Source organism: Brienomyrus brachyistius, chromosome 6, assembly GCF_023856365.1.
Source record: "Brienomyrus brachyistius isolate T26 chromosome 6, BBRACH_0.4, whole genome shotgun sequence".
NCBI lineage: Eukaryota > Metazoa > Chordata > Actinopteri > Osteoglossiformes > Mormyridae > Brienomyrus > Brienomyrus brachyistius.
The window spans coordinates 26,445,378-26,466,886 of record NC_064538.1 but is presented as its reverse complement, the minus strand read 5'-3'; the positions used below and the strand labels follow the sequence as shown (position 1 = coordinate 26,466,886).

The window sequence follows — 21,509 nt, the reverse complement described above, 5'->3', positions numbered from 1 at the left end:
GATCTATCACTTGATCACTTTGTATCATTTAATGGTCATAAACCTAACCTCTTACACAACATGGGAAGAGACTCACTTGAACATTCCATATAGCAACATGTTAAGAAATATTCTGCTTTCAATGATGCTACCATGTTTATTGGTAACAAACGCTATGTGTTGTTTTAGTCTGTGACACCCGCTCCGTCCGCTCCTCGTGTGTGCCACGCCCCCTAATTACCCACGTGTGATTTCCTGATCGTGCCCAGTCGTGTCTTGTTTCCTGCTGCCTTGTTCCATGTATTTAAGTTCCTGTTTTGTACTAACCCGTTGTCTGTCATTGATGTTAGTTGGCGTCTTCTGTTCCCTGCCCCGTCTTTCGGAATAAACCCCTTGTTTGCCCTGATTACGGCGTGTTTGCCCGTTTCTGCCTGCTCGCCCGCACGATCGCCGCTCTGCTCGCGATCGCTGCCGCCGTTCCCGTGACATAGTCCACCATTGTGATCTTTTTCAATAACATTGTCCATGGGGCACAATGTTAAATAAGAAGGCAACTGCTATCTTCTTGCATAAAAGAATTTGTTAAACACACGGCCCATAAAAAATTCTTCTAGATGGAAAGCATTAAAATATTTGCTGATAAATTTGTGTTGCAGATTTCAGAAAATCTCAAGCATGCTCCTAACTCAATAGGCAATTATAATAAATTCCAGTTACATAATGACTCTACGTAGGTAAGCCCAAAAAATGTGTGCATGAGAAGATAAGACCCTTACAATAGTGCCAAGGATCACTTCCGGATATGTTAGATTGTCTTTTTTTACACATTAAACTTTGCTGTTATCATTGCCAAAAAATAACACCTCTCTTTCGTACTGCAGTATTTGTTTTCCATCCAACTGGAGAACAATACTGGTGATAAGCGTTTAATAAGTTCAGCATTAAAAAGTACATATTATTGTATAATATTGGATGGTTTTATGATTAGTACTTAGACTTTGTATCTTATCCAAAAAAAAAATTCACCACAAATTCACTCATATGAGCGGTCTTTTAAAAAGCCTCTCATTGCTCTAGGGGGCAGTAAAGGAACTCTGGAGTAAGTGCAGATTTGAAAAAACAATCTGTCCACAGTCAAATAATTTGACTTATTTTGTACTATTTGTTTCTGAAGCATGTAAATTAAATGCTGCATTAGTTTCATATGTGTTTTGTATTTGGTTACTATGGAATCAAAGTTCTATTTATTGTCTTTTGACATGATATTATTTGGCTGGACATTTTAAGTTCTTTGTCATAAGTCTGCCAGAAGGTGTGTTTTATTTCTTCAGTGATTTCCCATTTGGTTTTTTGCCCAACCAGCGATCAACACCATGGCAAATTTTTACAGGCTTTGTCATGAATATAAAATTGTAACCATGGATAATGCATTTAAAAATGCAGGCTACATACTGTACAGTATATATTTTTTTTCACAAACACAGATGAGTCCTGTCACGGACAGGTTTTTCAGTGATCCTCTCCTATGGATCTATATGCCATGTGGGTCTCTTTTTCTAGACATGGAGGAAATGATACTGTAACTGTACAGCTTTCTTTATAGTCTATCTAATACTGTATATTTGCAGTGTATTTATTTTTTTACTTATTTATTTATTTGTTTGTCTATCTATTGATCTGTTTGCTTGCTTTTTTTGTTTATATGATGCTTTTGTCCAAAGCAATAAATAATTGAGTATCAGAGAACAGGGTCAATGTTCCTGGAGCAACTGGGGTTAAGGGAACAACTGTGAAATCTGCCAGTTGTGTTAATGATCTTAGTGTCTGAGTTATGATAGTGTGTTAATTATGTTAGTGTATTAGTTATGCCCTAAAACAAAACCTTAGTGTCCCTGGGGTTCACTAGGTCACGATCAGATAAAATGTTGTTGATCAGTTTCACAAACTCTACCATCTGACAGCCCAGTGAGGCATAATCCCTACCCCCCCCCCCCCCCCCCCCCCCACACTCACACACACACACAAATGTGAAACCTCTATTGTTATTTTCTCTTAAGCAGGCGTTTGGGGTTCTGTTGTTAGATTGCGTATGTCACAGAGCCACTATTCCCACTCTGACAGAAATGCTGGACTAATTTTGTAGCTGCGACCTTTAGTTACCACAAACATTATACGGATTTTACAACAATGGTTTAAACTGGTCTTGGTCTGCGACCCATAGTTTGAGAAATACTGTTATAGATAACAACTGTTGTATAACTCAGTTAAAAAAATATATATATATACTGTATACATCAAAATTTCACACACATATAAGTTGAGAATTAAATGTGGATGTATACATATAATATATATAATCACCTTGAAATGATTACATCTTGACAAATACAATGTATTATTTCCTGTTTAACCTTAGGCCACCCATTCTTTTAACATTTCTCATAATCGAAAGTTATTAATTACTGTAGCTACACAAAACACATATTGCATTCCCTGGGCAGTCTGGAAGTTCAATATTTTGTAATAGTACGAGGATTAGGTAACAATTTAGAAAGGAACATTTGTATTGGTACTGTTAACAGGTTCATAAAGATATTATTATACTGGTTTAATATGATGTAATATATTCTTTCAAACTTTTAATAAGTGCCACAGCTTATCTGATTAGTGTTTCTATCTAACACCAATAGACTGCTCTTTGTAGCAGTAGCAGAATAAGGATTGGCACCCAAAATAACCCACTTTTAATTGGCTTTGAGCGATATAGATTGTAAAAAATGGAACACAGTGTTCCCAAAAGTATGCCGTTCAACTATTGTTTTATTAGTTTCAAGAGTTGCATAAATATACAAAAAACTAATGTTTTCGTCTGTGTAAGCATGCTGGTTCCGTAGATACACATAGATAAATAATTTCCTTTGAAATAATTAAAGTCTTTTGATTCTGATACAGGTGGCTCAGTTAGTGAACTAACAAGTAACTAGCTAGTTGGTAGGTGAATGCTATCACAGTGAAACCCACCGATAGTTATCCAAAAGCAAACCTGACTCAAGGATACATGTTACAGTACATGTTGGACTGTTGAAGACTGGAAAAAACGTTGCCTAGTCTGTTGAATCTTGATTTTTGCTGAGGCACACAGATGGTAGAGTCAGAATTTGGCGTCAACAGCATGAATCAACGGACTCAACCTGCATTGTGTCAGCAGTCCAGGCTGGTGGTGATGGTGTAATGGTGTAGGGAATGTTTACTTGGCACGCTTTGGGCCTATTATTACCTATTGATCATCGCTTGAATGGCAGCCTTTTTGTGTGCCCCTTCATGGTCACAAGTTGCCCATCTTCTAATAGTTACTTCCAGCATGATAATGGACTGTGTCCGTGTCTAAACCAAAGTCATCTCAAACCGGTTTCATGAACCAAAACTGAGTTCAGTGTTCTTCAGTGGCCTTCCCAGTCACTGAACCTGAATCCTATAGATCACCTTCGGGATGTAGTAGAACGGGAGATTCACAGCATGGATGTGTAGCTAACACATCTGTAGAAATTGCGTGATGCAGTCATGTCAGCGTGCACCAGAATCTCAAAGGAATATTTCCAACATTTTGTGGATTCCATGCAATGAGAAACAGGCTGGTTTGAGAGCAAAAGGAAGCCTCATTCAGTATCAGTATAGCGTCCCTGATAGTGCTCAGTCAGTCAACACAGACAATACATCATAGCCATAATAAATCTAATTATTGCGTAATTTAAGAAAATAATTTTTTTTTATTATATTTTGGTGATTCCCATTTTCTCAGCTCTTGCTATACTTCCATGCTTGTCTTAATTCTTCTCATGTTAAATAGTTCTACCTTCTAAATCTCTAAATTCAATACCGTTTCTGTTTTTATAGGTTACACTTTTAAATGCATTCCTTCATCCTTTTTGTTTTTATTTTTTTCCTTTGTTATCAAGTAAACTCCAGGCAGCCGTTCAAAACACGGGTATCACCCGACTACTTTACAGCTAAACAACTTTAATATCAATATGAATTTCTTGTTGCAGGACCAACTAGATGTTTGCACATCCTCCATTAGTAAAAGGCATAGAAAGTAAATCTGTGATCACATGTTTCATTCATCAACAATTTATGGAATTTATGTGTATACTGTAGTTTGTACACAATATTATACAATTCTGTTATTTTTATCTGATGAACTTGGGCAGATCCATTATTATTTTTTTATTCCTATCTTTACACTTCATCCTTTACTTAAAGTAAGCAATTTCTAAAGTGGGATTTATATAATGAAGATTTTCAGGGCTAAAACAACTATGAATAGGTATTATTTAATATATATCTGAAATAGAAAAAAACATGCAACTGAATCAAAATTACTGTCAGAGGCCAATTATACTGTCCGATACGAAGAACGAGAAGTTATGATGTGCTATGAGGCATCTTAAGAAGATCTTGAGATCAAACAATTAATTTTCACATATGTGTTTTATTAACATCAAATTTCAAAGAATACAAGAATTACATGTAGAGACGAGACTACTGGTTTCCCAGAGCAGAGACAAATACAATTATAAACCCATCAGTAAGTGCATGAAGAAATTAACACTTTTAATTATTTGTACCACAGAATGTGTATGCAAAAAGGCATTGCTTTGTAAAGCTGTGAAGTACAGTCATTGCTGCAGCTCTCATAACTACAGAATATTGTTGCTGCTATCAGCAGTTAAAGACCAGATGATAAATATTTCTTTCCCCAAGTAAAATTTCAATTTTAATATAAACCATATGGTTTGGATACAATATAAAAATCTAGTACTATAACTCTACTCACAATATATCACATTTGTTTAGAACATATAAATAAGCCAAAGTTTGTTGTTAGTAATATGCCTATATTTTCACTAGTGATTGTAGTGGTATCTGTTTTGAAATAATATCTAGTATTAGTGTAACACTGAAAAAAAAAACAGAAAAGTTTGTCTCCCTGAAAACTGACATCACCTTTGTGTTAAATAATTACACAAAAAAGGGTTTTTCTGGTCACAGATTTGTGAAGTTTATTGTTGGAACTGATGACTAGTTGGAAAGTGTGCTGGCTGTTAAGAAAATAGCGCAGAAACCACCAGTGCTTTCTGGAATCAATGTGGAAACAAGCATTTTGTCAAAGGAGACCATGATACAGTGGCTGGGTTAGGGTTAGGGTTAGGCTTAGGGTTAGGGTCAGATCCAAGAACGGCTACTGCTGTCATAACCGTGAGTGCGTTGTTACAAATTTCCAGCAGCTGCATAAATGGTAAAGACGAAAACTACTGCAATTCATGTAAGTCAATCAGGATAAAAGCATCTCAAGGGCAAATAATGAGTGTAATTAGCAGTTTGACTTTTGCTCATATATAAATTAGAGATTACAAAGTACAGCATCACAGCTTCATGGCTACGATAATACCACTGATACCAGTATGACAGCAGTATAATCTGGGACATTCCCAACAGTGAATTCTGCTGTTCTATTATTCATTAAAAAGGAAATGATAAGAAACATCAAATCACATTAAATTAACAACAATATATAAATCAATAAATAAAGAAAATGCAGTACAACAAGTTCATTCTGATTTTAAACAAAAAAAAAACATTTTAACATAGGAAATCCTTAGCTTATAATACTGGTATTTCACAGAGCAGTAATCTGGTGCATAGCAACCAGAGCAAAAAAAAAAACTTTCATCGCAAGAACAACCAAAGGGATTAATTCAAGCAAGAGCTCAAAGGAGATCTGCAATGCCTGGACCAAAAGACGTATATGCATCAAGTTTGAAAATGCATACCACGACATTATGCTCTCGTCCCTGCCAACTCAATACAATAACATGCAGTAACATGTTGTGCAAATTGCAAAATCAAAATAATCAGACACAGTTTATATTCCATACAATTTTATCTATATATTCTATATAGATTTACGGGATTTTCATCATTTACCTAGATACGCACTACACAGTTCATGTAATATTAAATGAAGTAGGGGCACATGATGTCATACACAATGTGAGACTTTCTTTGCTGAATATTTATTGATATACTATAGATATATATCTTGTGGTCTTGCGATTATGGCATACTAATCTAATAATGCACATTTCAAAGGAAAATTCAGTCACCAACGTTAACAAATATACAACATGACAATGGTATTTGCTTGTAGTGAGTATACACAATTTTGCTCACAAGCAATACTAAATTAACATTAAATGTTTGGTTGCATTCTGTTTCGCTACCTTTACAGCACTTTCTATGTACAGCAATTAAACACTTATGGAGTTCTTTGTTTCTTTTAGAAGAGCAGAGTGAAGTTTAACATTTATACAATCTTGCATTTCTTCCACAAAAGGCAAGATCAACCTGAATCTTGTTACCTTTATCTTATTAAAGGGATGGACTGCTTGACACAATTTTTTTTTTTTTTGTAACTTGAACTTAGCAACTATGCAATGTGTGGATGGATAGGTGCATTAGATTGCTTCTATATCTATCAGTTTTATTTACATTATTGTATGAAATTTAGACACTGAGTACTACACAGCTAAAAGAGCACTACAGGTATGCTGTCTTACCTGTCAAGCAAAAAAGAAAAATAAAATAAAACAGGGAACAGATAATATAAACTATTCCCATTTATACAGGGAAATACACGAATTCCCATAACAATAAAGAGGACTAAGTATGAGGGGTAAATTACAGAAAAGACAGACCACCTAGATCTGCTCTGGTGGAAACAAGGATAGTTTAAGCATCTGCTGGCTGCTGTTCCATATTCAACAAGAAAGGCATCAGTAAGGCTGGAACGAGCGTCAAGAGAGGGACAATGCAGAAAAAGCAGTATACATAAACTCTCTGGAGAGATTAACATAGGCCATCCCATAAACCAAGAGAGAACACAGGCTTTATAAGACCATACCGTACGAAAGCTGCGGGTGAGCAGGTAAGCAGATACATGGCCACCATACCACCAGCTAATATACAGAATGCGAGGGCAGAGTGGGCATGTTTAACCATTCTGCTCATCCCAGGTCTCTGAGGGTATCTGCTCTGGGGCAGGAGCCTCCCCATTACTCAGTGATGACAGGTTGCCCACTTCAGGGGCAGAGTCGGGGACTTTCATCACACCCACGCTGTCAGGTTTGCTCTCTGTGTCTTTGTTGGTAGTGGAAGGCTCTGTGCTGTCAGGGGTGCTGCCGGGGGCCACAGCTGGCGATGCAAGCGAGCTGCTTTGAGGCGCCGGGGTGGTCAAGGATTCTGCCGTGGGGTTGGCCGCTGCAGAAGCAGCCTGTTCGGGAGCCCGGAGTCTCTTCATAAGGGTTGTGACCCTCACTGCTTTCTGTACAGCAGAATAAGAATGGAAAATAAAGTAGCAGTACATTACTGCACACTGTATGTTAAAGAAGAACTGACTTATGTTCAGACATTATCCTAAGACAAGGGTATCCAATCTTATCCGCAATGGGCCGGTGTGTATGTGTGATTTCGCTGCAACTCCCTAATTAAATTACTAATTAGAGGACTGATTGGCCTAACACCTGGGTTTGAACACCTGACATACAAGTTACCCCAAAAACCTGCATACACACCGGTCCTTTGCGGATATGATTGGACACCCTTGTCCTAAGATGTCAGGGCCTAAAACAGTGTTAAAATTAATGTTTGAATTTCGGATGGTTTATGTCTGATTTTAACACTGTGGCAGGAAGACTCGCACAGAGCTGTAGGTAAAAGTTGTAACACCAAGCATATTCTAATTTTCTGATCATATGATACTTTTATGCATTGATTCCCATTGGGCCTATTATGTTTCTGAATAAGTTGACACATAACTAGATTTCATATTGTGCTGTTTAACGCCAAGAATAAAAAATAAAGAATAGTCTTGTAGTCTTGAACAATAAAGAGAACACAAAATGCAATAAAAAAATAGATCTTACCTTCCACTTGGCTTTGGCAAAATTCTTTTCAATCTGTGCACAGACACCATCTTTAATGTTCTTGTCTGATGCTGCATTTCCAGAAATCCTAACAGAGAAAAACATGACTATAAAAATGGAAATGACCACCAAAATCACTTTATAAAATGCTCCATGGTGACAGGATAAGTCCATTTCATATCACATATATACACTTCTCACGTTTACCATGTCTGTACCTGAATGATGTATATCAACATATTTTTCTCATCTTATGCAAGGTACAAAAATATCATTATACATATTTATAAGTTTTACAAGTTTACGGCAGTAAACCCCTAAATACAAGCCACATATATCTCAGTACCATTCATGGGTGATAGCTTCCTGAGCTGTCAACCTCTGGTCCTGGTCCACTTCCATAAGACAGGACACCAACCCTTTCGCTGCAAGAAATATTAATTACCTAAAACCAATTCTGGACTTCATCTGGAATATAGGCGTAGTGCATTACGTTTTTTTTCCCTATACCTGAATCCGAAATGTCATCCCAGTATGGTGAATCAAACTCGTAATCTCCAGACAGGATCTTCCGGAAGAGGTTCTTGTCGTGATTCTCGTAGTCATCATCATCGGACTCGTCATAGAATGGGGGATTTCCTGACAGTCTGTGGAGAGGAAGGATGGTGACTGAATGTGCCGAAAAATTCACATTTCTAAAAAGCAATACAGCCATCTACCACTCCTATTTAATTTTTCCTGCTTAGAGTCATAACGCCCTATAACGATATACCTCGACTTAGCAAAACTCTTCTAACGGAGCAACAAAAGAAGAAAAACTTGCATTAAATTCAATGACATTTTAACGGTACCACTCAGGCAGTTTTCTTGCTAAAACATCGCCCCCTGTAGTATCAGGAGTGTACTGCACTTTGGTTCCAGGCCCACTGCACTGAACACATGAATATTCCAGTGTCTGTTAATTATCAGGTTGTGCCTGACACATCATTCTTAATTTATACTCACTACACCATACAGTATTTGACCAATAACCTTCTTTGAGCTGGTATAGCTATCAGGAAATGAAGAACTAATGAGAAATACTCACAATATATATATTATGACACCAATGGCCCAGCAGTCAACTGGTCGGCCATATCTTTGTCTCCCAACTACCTCTGGAGCTGAAAGAAAATTGTGTTGACCAAAATCAAATATACTGCTAAGCATATTATTTAAAATGTTTTTTTCCATATACATACACATTTCTAATTTCTTCTCATAAGATGTAAACTCCCAAAGTGTCTTACCCAGATACTCTGGTGTACCGCAGGGTTCTTTAATAAGTCCATTTTCCAACTTGGCCAAGTGGAAATCACTTATAACAATTTTGGAGTGCTTCAGACGATTGTAATACACCAAATTCTCCAGCTGGCAAAACACGCAACGTTATTATTTTTTGCAAGTGACCATTAAAAAGTGAAAAAATCAATGTGAAACTTAAAATGCCAAAATGATAAATATTAGAAAACTTTATGCCTATTACGATACAGAAAGGGTGTCGAGTCACACACAAGAGTGTTATTTATTTGTAAGGCTTTCATCAACACTGGGTCATACCTTGAGGTTTCTATGAACAATATGCAGTGAATGCAGGTAGGCCACCGCCTCCATCACTTGTCGAATGACATTGCTGGTATCCTTCTCAGAGTAATATCCTTGGTCCAGGATCCAGTCAAACACCTCCCTGCCGGTGGCCCTAAGTAGGGAACAGAGAATAAATTCAGATGTCATTCAATCGGTATCATAGACCAATGTTTCCCAATCCGGTCCTTGGAGACCCACAGCCAGTCCACGTTTTTGCTCCATCCCAGCTCCCAGAGCAAAATTGTAAAATTTCTTTCCTCTTTTAAGATTTTTTACTAGTTTTGCAAACTGAACCCAGATTGGGGGGCAGGTAAAAGTTATTTGGGGTGCTTAAAGTCTTTAATTTTAATTTGTTTAAAAAATGTATTTCAATTTTAAATTATTTAAAATTTTTATTTCAATTTAAAAATATTTTAACAGTATTCTAGTACTCTAAGTTTTTGGGGAAAGCAGGTTGCCAAAGATTTGCCCTCCCAGAAGATGACACCCTGGGCAATCTTGCCAGGATCAGCCACTGGCTATGCTGAGATGGTAGTGCCACTGCCCAACACATAACTAACATAACTAACATCCTGTCTTCAAAACATTTGGGACTGGCATGCAAAGCAAACTTGCATTTCCTCATTGTGAGTGCTGTAAATTGCAATATTTCTTCCTGGAGATTAATAAAGTTTGTACCCCGCCTCGTGCCCATTGCTTCGGGATAGGCTCCAGACCCCCCGCGACCCAGTAGGATAAGTGGTTTGGAAAATGCATGGATGGATGGATAATGGTACCAGTATTTCCAATGGTGACATTTTTTTCATTGTTTTTATTTGTCACAAATTAAGATATTTTCTGCTTGCAATAACTTTGGTGAGGAGATTACTTCCTGTCATCCTCTGACCATCACTCCATCTTACAATAACAGACAGATTTATGTGCAATATGCAGTGATATCGCGTGAAAGTGCTTATTTACGATCAGAGGAGGTACCTGTAAATATTATGCAATGTACCTCATAAATGTTGAACTTAGACATCATCTTCATCAATGTTTGATAGATAGGCTACAATGTAATTAATGTTGGAAATAGCTAGCTAGCTCTAGTTAGGTTAACATAATGTACCTTGTACAGTCTACTGGCAAACTTAGTAACTCGGGTCACAAAATGACAAAGTTTCTCATTCTTCTTATTTAAACGTTTGAAATTAGATGTGACAGCATAGAGAAAACCGAATGCGACAGAGTAAAGAACAACAACTGTCACTATTTTTATACCCTCCAAAAGTTACATACTGTATCGTCATGTCACAGAACCCAACATGGAATGTTATTAAAAAGTATTTCATTTGATTCTAACCAGTACGAGAATGATAATTTTATGGTGTTAATACATACACTTGTTTGAAGCTCTATGAAAAACAAACATATGAGAGTCATGTTGCTATAAACTAAAAATGAAAAGCTTAATATAGAAATATTTTATAATCTGCTTTTCCGCCAGGCTGTTTCCCGGCTTGTTTCCTATAAATGTGAATACAGCTCAAACCTCGTCGTGCAAAGAAAATGTATTTGAACCACTCTTGAGCTTACTTACAGTTCCAGAAATAGGAAGTACTCTTTCCTGGTCTCAAAGACATCAACCAGCTGCAGAATATTAGGATGCTTCACCCTGTGAGGAAACCAGAAAAAAAGAGAGCAACTAAGATCTCATGCGGCATCGCTTTGGTAAAGATACAAAGCTGCCCACGAAGGACGCTCCACCATTTTGGCACAACATCTGCCCTCAACAGCATGTTTACTTCAGTGGTGTGGTGAAGCTGCAGTAAAAGTGCTACAGCATTTTCATTCACTTTAAATGTCGAAGTGATCCCACACAACTGAGGCTTTTCATTCTTTTAAGTAACGCCCTCATCTACTGTCTTCTTTCTGGCATATTGCTTAGTCATCAAGAAGGCATATTTTAATTCAAGCTTTTTTTTTTACAATCGAGTAACCAAGTTTGATCAAGTAATCATGACAGCTCTATATTTGTAATGGTTTATTTTAGTTAATTACACAAGAAAAAGGAAATCACAACAGTAAAACTCAGTATAATTATTGAAATGTTTGAATGTCATACATTTTCTCATTTTTACAAACTAAAGAGACATTTTTTTCCACTCCAAAATTCAACAACTAACCTCCCATTTCAGATTTTGTGTTTGTTTTGTTGTGACAGTGTTGACGTCATTGCTCAAGCTTAAGCATGATAATGCACTACCCAAAGCTAGTAGCCGAGAAGTATGTGTCTGAGTGAGAGAGCTTGAAAGATAAATTTAAATCCTCTTGAAAATTATGAGGATATAAATGACATGGCAAAAACAACATCCGGAGAAATTGTTTAGTAGAGGAGAAGGGCTCTCACATTGAATCTGTCTAGCTCCAGATAGGTTATTATTTTCTTTAGTTTCATAAGAAGAAATAATTGCAATTTATTTTTACTGTGAGTTATTTGTGCGATTGTATTCTAATTCAGTGTGTATACTGTCTGCAAAGAAAGTGACAATAGCTGTCTCTCCATTTAGCAATTCAAAATGACTATTTAGCATTTCAAATAAAATGTAGGCCTGTCTCTATACACATTATACATTAGGTTTCATAATTATTTCAAAATGAAGGACTCAGGGGTATTTTCTCTCATCGGGCACATAATTCAAAATAGTGCTTAAAAAGTTATGTGCTTTTGAGTTACGTTTATTCTCTCCTCATCAGCGTGATCACGTCCACTGTGCATAACCCAAAAAAGGAGGCGTAGCCGTACGAGACATATAACTAATACATCAGGCAAGAAAATGGGCTTACGTCCTCAATTTTTCTGACAACGAGCAAAACATAGAACATGGAGTCTTTTATTTACATTGTGAACCTAATTAGGGATATTATTTCATTTGTAGCTCTAATCTAATGATCCCTCAACCATTTTCTCCAAATAAGCACTGCCATTGCATCTTTAAGATCAAATAACACAAAACTAGATAAAAATGTTTCTAAATCTTTCAGCTTTATTGTATATAACCCACAATAGACAATCAGTTATTATAATAAGATGTATCTTCATTTCTTTAATTGTTCTGTACTATCAATTGTTTTACTCCGCAAACCGATTAACCACAACAAAGGCAAAATCAACATTTTAAGCAATAATATGTGTCTGTTATCAAACTAATATAACAAAATAGAGAAAACTGAAAAACATGTTATACTAATGTGTTACCCACACTGTGTTTAAGAACATCTCCATATACTTCAGTTTTTTTCCCTTTTCATTAAGAACAATTCTGCAAACAAGCAATGCCTAGCTGAAAGATATGGTGTAAATGTCAGTATTATTAGTAGCTTGGCCTAAAAGTTGAGATTGCTTTAGCGATAAAATAACCATGCAATCAACCGAACAGTCTACACAAGATAATACGCTACAGCATGGGCTGCAATGAATTATTCCAAACCAATTACTGGTCACTGTCACTAACAAGCCACAAATGTACACTGTTAAGTGCAGAATGGTTAGGCAAGTATCCTGGTCAGCAAGTTCTCTTGGGGAACCCTGACCTAGTGTGTGTACCCCTGTGTACAAAGTGCATGTGTATGAAAATATGGAACAAATCACTTTCCGTATTGGTTCAAAATAGAGTGTTTCATGATCCACTTGGAATCATGTGATGCATTCAGTGTCAGTCAGTTAAAGGATATCAAGACAAGGGCAAATTTTTCTGGTCATCTGTTTGTCCCATTCTCACTGGAGCATAAGTACATGCACTGCTGGCTTAGGTTTCCAAAAACTACTAGAAGTACTTCTGTTAAACCTATTTTTCTCATAGAGAGTGAATAATACAAAATCCACAACCCTGGAAGGCCCAGGCTGTTTTCGATGCAGCAGACCCACATAAAAAACATAAAAATCATTTTGTGGCATTTTAATGAAGGAGATGAGTTTTTTTTAATTACAATTATGATTTAGTAAAAGCCACTATTGGTTTAATACTAGCAGTGGCACAGTCGAGAATCCAACAGTTTACACAACACGGTTATACTCGTACACTCGTAAAATACGTACACATATTCCCCGGGAAACAGTTACGATATTTACTATTAATGTGGTGCAAAGCATGCTGGGAACTGTATAATTACTCCAACTGACCAAACCCGCGGTTGCACATTTATGCCAGCCAATTGTGGACAGTGGGTGGGATAATAACAAATGAAAATATTTGTCTTGTGGACCATACTAGTGATGGAAAGTTCAGTTCAATTTACAGAACCGATTGTATCAAACTGTTTGCTTAAATGAATCGAACGTTCGATTCAAAGAGTCAATGACTGGGCGGTATATACCACTGCACTTTGTTCAATTACCGTATTGGACCGAATATAAGATGACCCCCAACCCTGCCTTCCCACACACACACACACACACATACACACACATACATGACTTGAGTCGTGTATTTTATAATCTTATATTCGGGTCAACATGGTACGTTGAATAAAACTGTATGTTTATTAAAATCTTACAGTCTTTTGAACATATTAATCACCTCTTGTCTAATTAAAACAAAAAAACAATCACGTAAGCAGGCTTTAGCGTTTTAAATAAAAATGAACAGTCAGCTTCCAAACACCTGATAAAATACTGAGCATCTTAAGAAACAAATTAAAGGATAAAAACAGAATACAACAAACGCTGTTGGCAAAGGATGTTGGGATCGGTATGGTTATTAATTGGTTCTTTTAGATTTGAAAACCAGTTTGAGCAATTCACTGAAAAGAACCAGAATCACGGATCAGACATCACTAGGCCCAACACAACAGAAGCGCTGAAATAGGGAGAACACCTCATACATCATTATATTGCCAAAATGATGCTGATTCTGTTTATAACTTAAGTAAACAACCATATTAGGCTTTCTTAATATAGCAATATTGCATTTCACATGTAGGAGCACGTGACTTAATACAGCCTTCTAGAACGCGTCATGAACAGCGAAATAAAAAATGCATATGTCAGTAGTAGGATGTGTTCGCATGTGTCATTTAAACGGAATACGCCCATATTATGGGGTGTTTATCATTGTGTATTTTATCATTTCTTGTATTCTTGCATATGCGTTTCACGTTATCTTCCATTACCGAAATACAGTTCCAATACTCAAGAACAGAAGAATGGAAGATGGTAAAAATCCACGGACGTTCTTCTTGCCCAGCTGCAAGCAGGAAGGATGCCTCTGATTCCTATGATTCATTGTGTCCCAAGTTCGTTGTTGGGAGGCCAGTGAGCAGAGACACATGTATGTACTTTGTGTTCTTGATATTGATGAACATCCATTGTGTTCCTCTACAGAAAGTTCTGTTATAGGACTAGATGGAACAATCCCTTGATTAAGTGGCTGAGATTTGCGGCGCGAGGTATCTTTCGTAGTGATGTCAGAGTCTGGGGGTGTGGGGGTGTGTGTGTGTGTAAGCTTCATTGGAGTCATCAGGTGGGCACCCTCCTTCACCGCTGTTTTGATGATAGGCCCACTACACCTCCAGAAGGCTCATCAGCAATACCTGGCATCCTAAGTGAGCCCCCCTCTGCTTTCAACCCTCCTGACCCACTGTTGTTACTTTGGGGCCCAGGGGTTCACCCTTTCGCCCACAGCCATCGGCTTGCATGCTCTGCTGCTCCTGAGAGGGCTTTGATGGCCTGTCGTTGGGCTTGGCCTCGAATACCAAGATACCAAGTAGCCTGATTGTTGACTTGCCCACGAAGTCTCTGCAGCCAACTTCCACTGGGCAGATCTTGGCTTTCCAACCACGCTGTTCGGCGTCTGCCGCTACCTCCATGTACTTTAGGCTCTTGCGTTCGTAGGCTTCCCACCCAGGGAACAGTGAGCTCTATGATGTACACATAGCGGAATGTTGAGGACCAGAGCACAAGATCAGGTCTGAGGTTCGTTGTGGCGATCTCAGAGGAGAAGCAAATCAGTCACCAACTTCCAGTCTCGTGCCCCTCCGAGCTAGCCGATGTCTGATGCTGGCTTTGCCCCTTCTCGAACGAATGCTCTAGCAGGTGCAGGATGGAATGATGGAGGACGCATGGCATTGATCTTTGTCTGCCTGGCCTCCAGAGCAGCTGTCAGGCATTTCAGGACTTGGTTATGCCGCCAGGTGCACCGACCCTGTGACAGGCTTGTTTTGCAACCGACCAGAATGTGCTTGAGGTTTGCAGGGGATGGACAGAGGGGGCATGTGGGGTCTTCTCTGTACCATTGGTTGAGGTTAGCGGGGGAGGGCAGGGCATCGTATATGGCCCATAGAATGAAGCTGGTGTGAAATGCCTCCATACCCATCAACTCCCTCCATGAGAATTTCCTCCTCTCGACTCCCTCCCATCTCATCCACTGCCCTTGCCTAGATTGTGAGACGGCCTTTGCACATCTTTCTGCCTGCTCCTGTCGACGCACCTCCTCAATGACCAGAGCTCGACGCTGAGCTGGAGTTGCGTTATACCAAGTGCATATCCAGCCTAAGCGTGTGTAAATCCCATGCTTAAGCAGATGGGAGAATATGCTTACCTGAAAAAGCATGCGGGCGGCTATGCGCTTTTCTGACTTATGCGCATGGGAAAATCAACTCCTGAGTAAATAGGAAGTGAATAGGAAGACAAGTGGGGAGACTGAAGAACCTGTGATATACCATCCTGAAGACACCAATGCATGGAGTTCTGCTAAGAATGTCTGCATAGTGTTCCTGTTCCCACTTACATGTAACTGCGTCAATATTATTTCATTAAACATTTACTAATAAGCTAAAAAACCATAAAGCGATAACTCACATTTTTAAAATAAAAATCTCATTCTTGGCAGCCTTCCGTACTTTTCTTCCATCCTTTTTCATAAATTTTTTACAAGTGTACATTTTCATCGTATTCCTGTCTTTGGCTCGGAAAATTTCACAGAATTCCTCCCTAGGATAAAACAAATAAGATAAAATATTAAATCACATGCATATTTTACAATGTTCAGCAATATACAATATATCAGCAATAGACAAAAGCTCAAACAATAGCTTTACCCATCAGTGAATGATTGTATCATAGATGTAATGCAGTACTCACGATCTAACGATCTGTCCCAGATCATACTTGTCAGTCACCTCTGAGGGATTGTTGTATTCCTTTTTCTCCCCGAGAGTTAAGCAGCCAAATGGCATGACCAGTTCTGCCCTAATCAGACAAGAGAACGACCCATTGTTATACAACATAATTATGCACAATAGACCAATTGATCATAAACCATTAAACAAGAAATTTGTTCTGTGCTGGAACTTAGCAATATCACAATACACCACAGCCCTTTTTAAATCTACCATATACAGGCCATCCCCAGATTACGAGCAATTCTCTAAGTCCGTCTTTAAGTCAAATTTGCATGTAAATTGGAATTATCATAATAATAATACAAAACTGGCTACATTAGGTACTGTACGGACCTTGAGCCGACGAACTGCTGAAGCTGCGCAATGTTTCCAAGAGCACCACAAAGTAGTGTGAGTGTTAGTTATCACAAACCATTGTATTTAACATTAATTTTTAATATAAAAGGCTTTATGGCAGTCTGTATGCCCGTAAGTTGGTCATTAACCCAGGGACTGCCTGATCTAAAACGTAACAGAACTTAACTCTGTTAAACATTCTTCTTACTTAAATAAAGAGAGATTTCTTTCCCAAAATCTTTTTATATGATTAAGCTTTCAACGTCCTAGTGTTATATCATTGCTGATCATTCACTTACACAATATCTAGAATGCCTGCATTTTTACAGATGATTCTTTGCAAGGTATGTGGCTACTGAGGCGACATGGATGGGACCAGGACCACCTGGGCTCTCCCAGATGGAGCTCAGGCCCACCCACTCAGCGAGCGACACAGTACAATAAAAAGATGATGCCTGACAGGTATCCGTGGGCATGGTTAAATCAGTTGGAATAAATGTGCTGTTGAGAGGCCAATAGATTTTTCTTTGTCTTTGTTCACTGGGTCTTAGTAATGCCATGGGTCATTTAAAAACTGATTAAAAAAAATATGCAGTTGAGTCTGTCATGTGATTTTGTCACCAAGTGAATTGTTATGGAATTGGCCCTCATGATTTTCACCCACGCTGTGATTTCTGGCTCTGCTATTGGTTGGTGGTTCAGCAAAAACACTAGATCATTATCACTATGATTTAATATAGGCTGGATTGATCACCCAAATTCTTTATCACATGCATTTGTGCTGAAATAATGATAAAAAAAAAATCATCCCTCATGTACTCTGCTATGTTGATTGACTATACACAATTTACTGTAGTTTTGAACAATGTTTTTTTCAAGCATCACTTTTTCTAGTTAAAAGTTGCAAAACAGATGCGACTGTTTATTATTCTGCACTTGCTTTTTACTGCTCTTCCCGGTAAAAGAACTGTCACTTCTGTAAATCACAGAACACAAAAGATGTACTCTTCCACAGGCTGTACTGTAATGAAAGAACTTCTGCATGTTGCTTTGAAAGGAAAGAAAAATCACACATAACTTGACAATTTCTTTCAGCTGAAGTAGTCTTGGAAAAGGTTTGTCTCATACAGCATTAAAGAGCAGCTGGCTACAAGCCTCTTGATTCTTTGTGATTCATCGTTTAGAGTTAAGGATTTTAATGTGAAGTGGCCAAGGTGAAAGCCATGTTAATTAACAGAACAAAGCCTGAAGCCAGCACATGAAATGCATTATAGAATTCTGCACCTTGAAATTCACAGGGAAGCTAAAACTTCAGAACATTCCGAGCTGTTACTGTGGTTGCTATTTCCTGTTTGACCTTGAAAAGCATGTGCAAGAAAAAAAATTAATTCAGAAACATACCAACACATTCACATTTCTTCAGAAACAGTCGTACAAAAGTCATAAAAAAACTAATCGTACAGTAGCTGTGAGGTTCTCTCTGCAGACTTGTGTCGAGCAGCAACACAGCCCCAAACAGCAAAAATAACCAAAATATTAATGGCAATGTCTCTGCATATGTCCTTGTAGAAGTTCGAAATTTTTCTCAGTATAGCATTACGGTTCACTCCTGACACAAAACCCAAATGATTACAGATGAATTCAGTGACAGAACAGCACTTACGGGAACAGAATGTACTTAATGTTACTATTGTTCTGTGATTTATCAGAAAGAAAAAAAAACATTTATATAATGGAAAGAGACAGCAGACATTGTAGAGAACAAGTCTAATGTTTGCTCCTACAAAGTACCAATAAGCTCATTTTGCTAAATGTATGACTGGGAACATTTTCAGGTGCTGCTGCATGATCACATTGGAGAAACAGACAGCTCTATTTACAATATTCGGTGAATCATCTTTTCAGCCTTTTCAGTCTTTTCTGGTTAACACAAGGACATGAACTCTTACATAAATCCGTGCAATCTTTCACTGACCCTCAACTTTGTTATTCCCAACATGACGCCAATCCATCTTTTGCTGGAGCTCAAAAGACCAAGTACAAAAGAGAGAGCGGATGGCATTGACAGAGGTGAATATGGAAATTTCAGTGACCGTAGCCTCTGTTTCTCACGTTATATCAGAAAGAAAAGTGAACTACCATCACCGCATTGCTTGTTTTATTTATGCTAGGTTTTGGTCTTTTCTAAAAATGTACATGTTGCATAGTCAGTTGCTCAGGAATAATTCTAAACAAATAAATGCATTCATAATTACATATACACATACAGTACTAGGGCTGCATGATTATGGCAAAATCATAATGACAATTATTTTAGTCACTATTGAGATCACAGTTGTTTAACCTGATTACTCAATCACCCTTGAAATATGCATTTATTGAACTTTTAAAAAACTTCTCTTTTCTCTCTTTTTAAAAAACATTTTAACAGTGGATTTCCTTATGCTTGAATATGATTCAACTAAGAGGTTAAAAAAGAGGCTGGAAAGGGTTGCATTGGATTTATAACACTAGACAAGCCCCTGTTTTTAAAAAACCTGGTTTAGACTCATCACAGCTAAAGTTTTATTGCCCAATCTCTAATCTACCATTTCTGACTAAGATCTTGGAGAAAGTTGTTGCTGCTCAACTAAAGGATTATTTAAACTCTCATAACCTGCTTGACTCCTTCCAATCTGGATTCAGAACCCGGAAACTGCTTTGCTTAAAATGACCAATGACATACTTATGTCTGCAAACTCTGGGATGGCCACTATCCTAGTTCTTCTTGACTTAAGTGCAGCCTTTGAGACAGTTAACCATAATATCTTGCTGTCCCAACTTGCAATTATTGCTATCTCTGGTGCTGCTCTTTCTTAGTTTGACAGTATGTCTCCATTAGGGAACATAAATCCGCCACTACTTCGCTCACACAAGGTGTCCCCCAAGGGTCAGTTCTGGGTCCTATTCTGTTCAATATCTACATGCTCCCATTAGGTCAAACTATCCATCAGTATAGTCTCAGCTACCACTGCTATGCCGATGGCACACAACTGTATATAAATGTTGATCCAACTGCATCATCATCCCCAGCCTTGCTGACTAACTGCATTAGTGAAATCAAACACTGGATGATGGTTAATGTTTTACTGCTCAACCCTGACAAAACCGAAATCCTATTAGTGGGTACAAAATCTGTCCTCTCTACCCTCCGTGGGTTAAAAATTGATGTCGATGGGATCCTAGTGGAGCCCTCAACATCAGTCCGTAATCTGGGTGTCATTTTTGATCAGCTTCTTACATTCCAACCACACATCAGCTCACTAATGCAGACAGCATTTTTTCATCTACGTAACATTTGCACTCTTCCCTCAGTGTGAAGGATACCGAAACACTAATTCATGCTTTCATCACTACCTGACTGGACTATTGTAACGTATAATTTTATGGCCTCCGTAATAATCATATCACTAGATTGCAGTACGTTCAGAACTCTGCTGCCCCTTTACTTACACACACTAAAAAGATCTGCTCACATTACTCCTATCCTCCATGATTGGTTGCCAGTCTCTTCAAGAATCAAATATAAAATATCCTCATCACCTTCAAAGCCCTTTGTGGTTTAGCTCCACATTATCTGTCTGCGCTACTCCTTCCATACACTCCATCCGATGCAGACTTACTCACTGTACCTAAGCACAGGTTATCGACTATGGATGGCAGAGCATTTAGTGTAACAGCTCCTAAACTTTGGAATGTTCTTCCTCTTAGTCTCCATAAGGAAAAATCTGTTATCCATTTTAAGCTCCTGTTAAAAACACATCAATTCAATAAATATTATTCGTCTTGTATGTAACTTGCCTTGAGTGTATGAAAAGCGCAATATAAATAAAATATTATTATTATTAAGGGTGTAACTTTGGTTTGAACATGGGGGAGTTGAGGTCTTTACTCATTTAAGGGGAGACATGATTGTTGGGGGGGTCTTGTTGGCCGATTTTGATTAATGGGAGGGTTAGAAGCCCTCCACCCTCTCATACGTTATGCCCTTGCATACATACCTTAATAAATTAACAGATACATACTTTAATAAATTAATAGTTTATCATTATAATGCTACAAGCAGTGTCTCTTGTAAGGATAGAATGAGAGCTGTCACAATGACTTGATTAAACCCAATTACTCGATTATTATCATCATTATTTTTTAGAAGCATCTATTAAAATTTGACTTCCTGATTACTCAGCAACAAGGCGCAAGGAAGACTGAACATAATGGATGAGGGTCTTAAAGGGGGTCCAAAACAGAGCAAAGGCTTCAGATGTGTGGAACAGCTTCACATTAAAAGTGAATAAAAGACATCACAGACCTTAACCTTCTACTGCTCACATAATGGCTTTAAATGGTAAAATGCTAAAAATTATAGCACTACAATTCTGAGCTCAT

The 21,509-nt window shown here is 37.9% G+C and overlaps 1 protein-coding gene across 1 annotated transcript in view; it reads right to left on the bottom strand.

Moving 5' to 3' along the window:
- Window positions 1-4,448: 4,448 nt before the first annotated feature.
- Window positions 4,449-21,509, bottom strand: part of LOC125745402 (caM kinase-like vesicle-associated protein) — a 42,936-nt gene continuing 25,875 nt past the window's right edge. Inside the window, exons 2-11 of the mRNA XM_049018241.1 lie at window positions 16,708-16,815; window positions 16,426-16,557; window positions 11,167-11,241; window positions 9,561-9,699; window positions 9,251-9,371; window positions 9,049-9,124; window positions 8,472-8,608; window positions 8,308-8,386; window positions 7,962-8,049; window positions 4,449-7,360 (exon numbers count right to left, since the gene is read on the bottom strand). Coding sequence (XP_048874198.1) covers window positions 7,031-7,360; window positions 7,962-8,049; window positions 8,308-8,386; window positions 8,472-8,608; window positions 9,049-9,124; window positions 9,251-9,371; window positions 9,561-9,699; window positions 11,167-11,241; window positions 16,426-16,557; window positions 16,708-16,802 — 1,272 coding nt within the window. The 5' untranslated portion in view covers window positions 16,803-16,815 and the 3' untranslated portion in view covers window positions 4,449-7,030. The remainder of the gene's footprint in view (window positions 7,361-7,961; window positions 8,050-8,307; window positions 8,387-8,471; window positions 8,609-9,048; window positions 9,125-9,250; window positions 9,372-9,560; window positions 9,700-11,166; window positions 11,242-16,425; window positions 16,558-16,707; window positions 16,816-21,509) is intronic.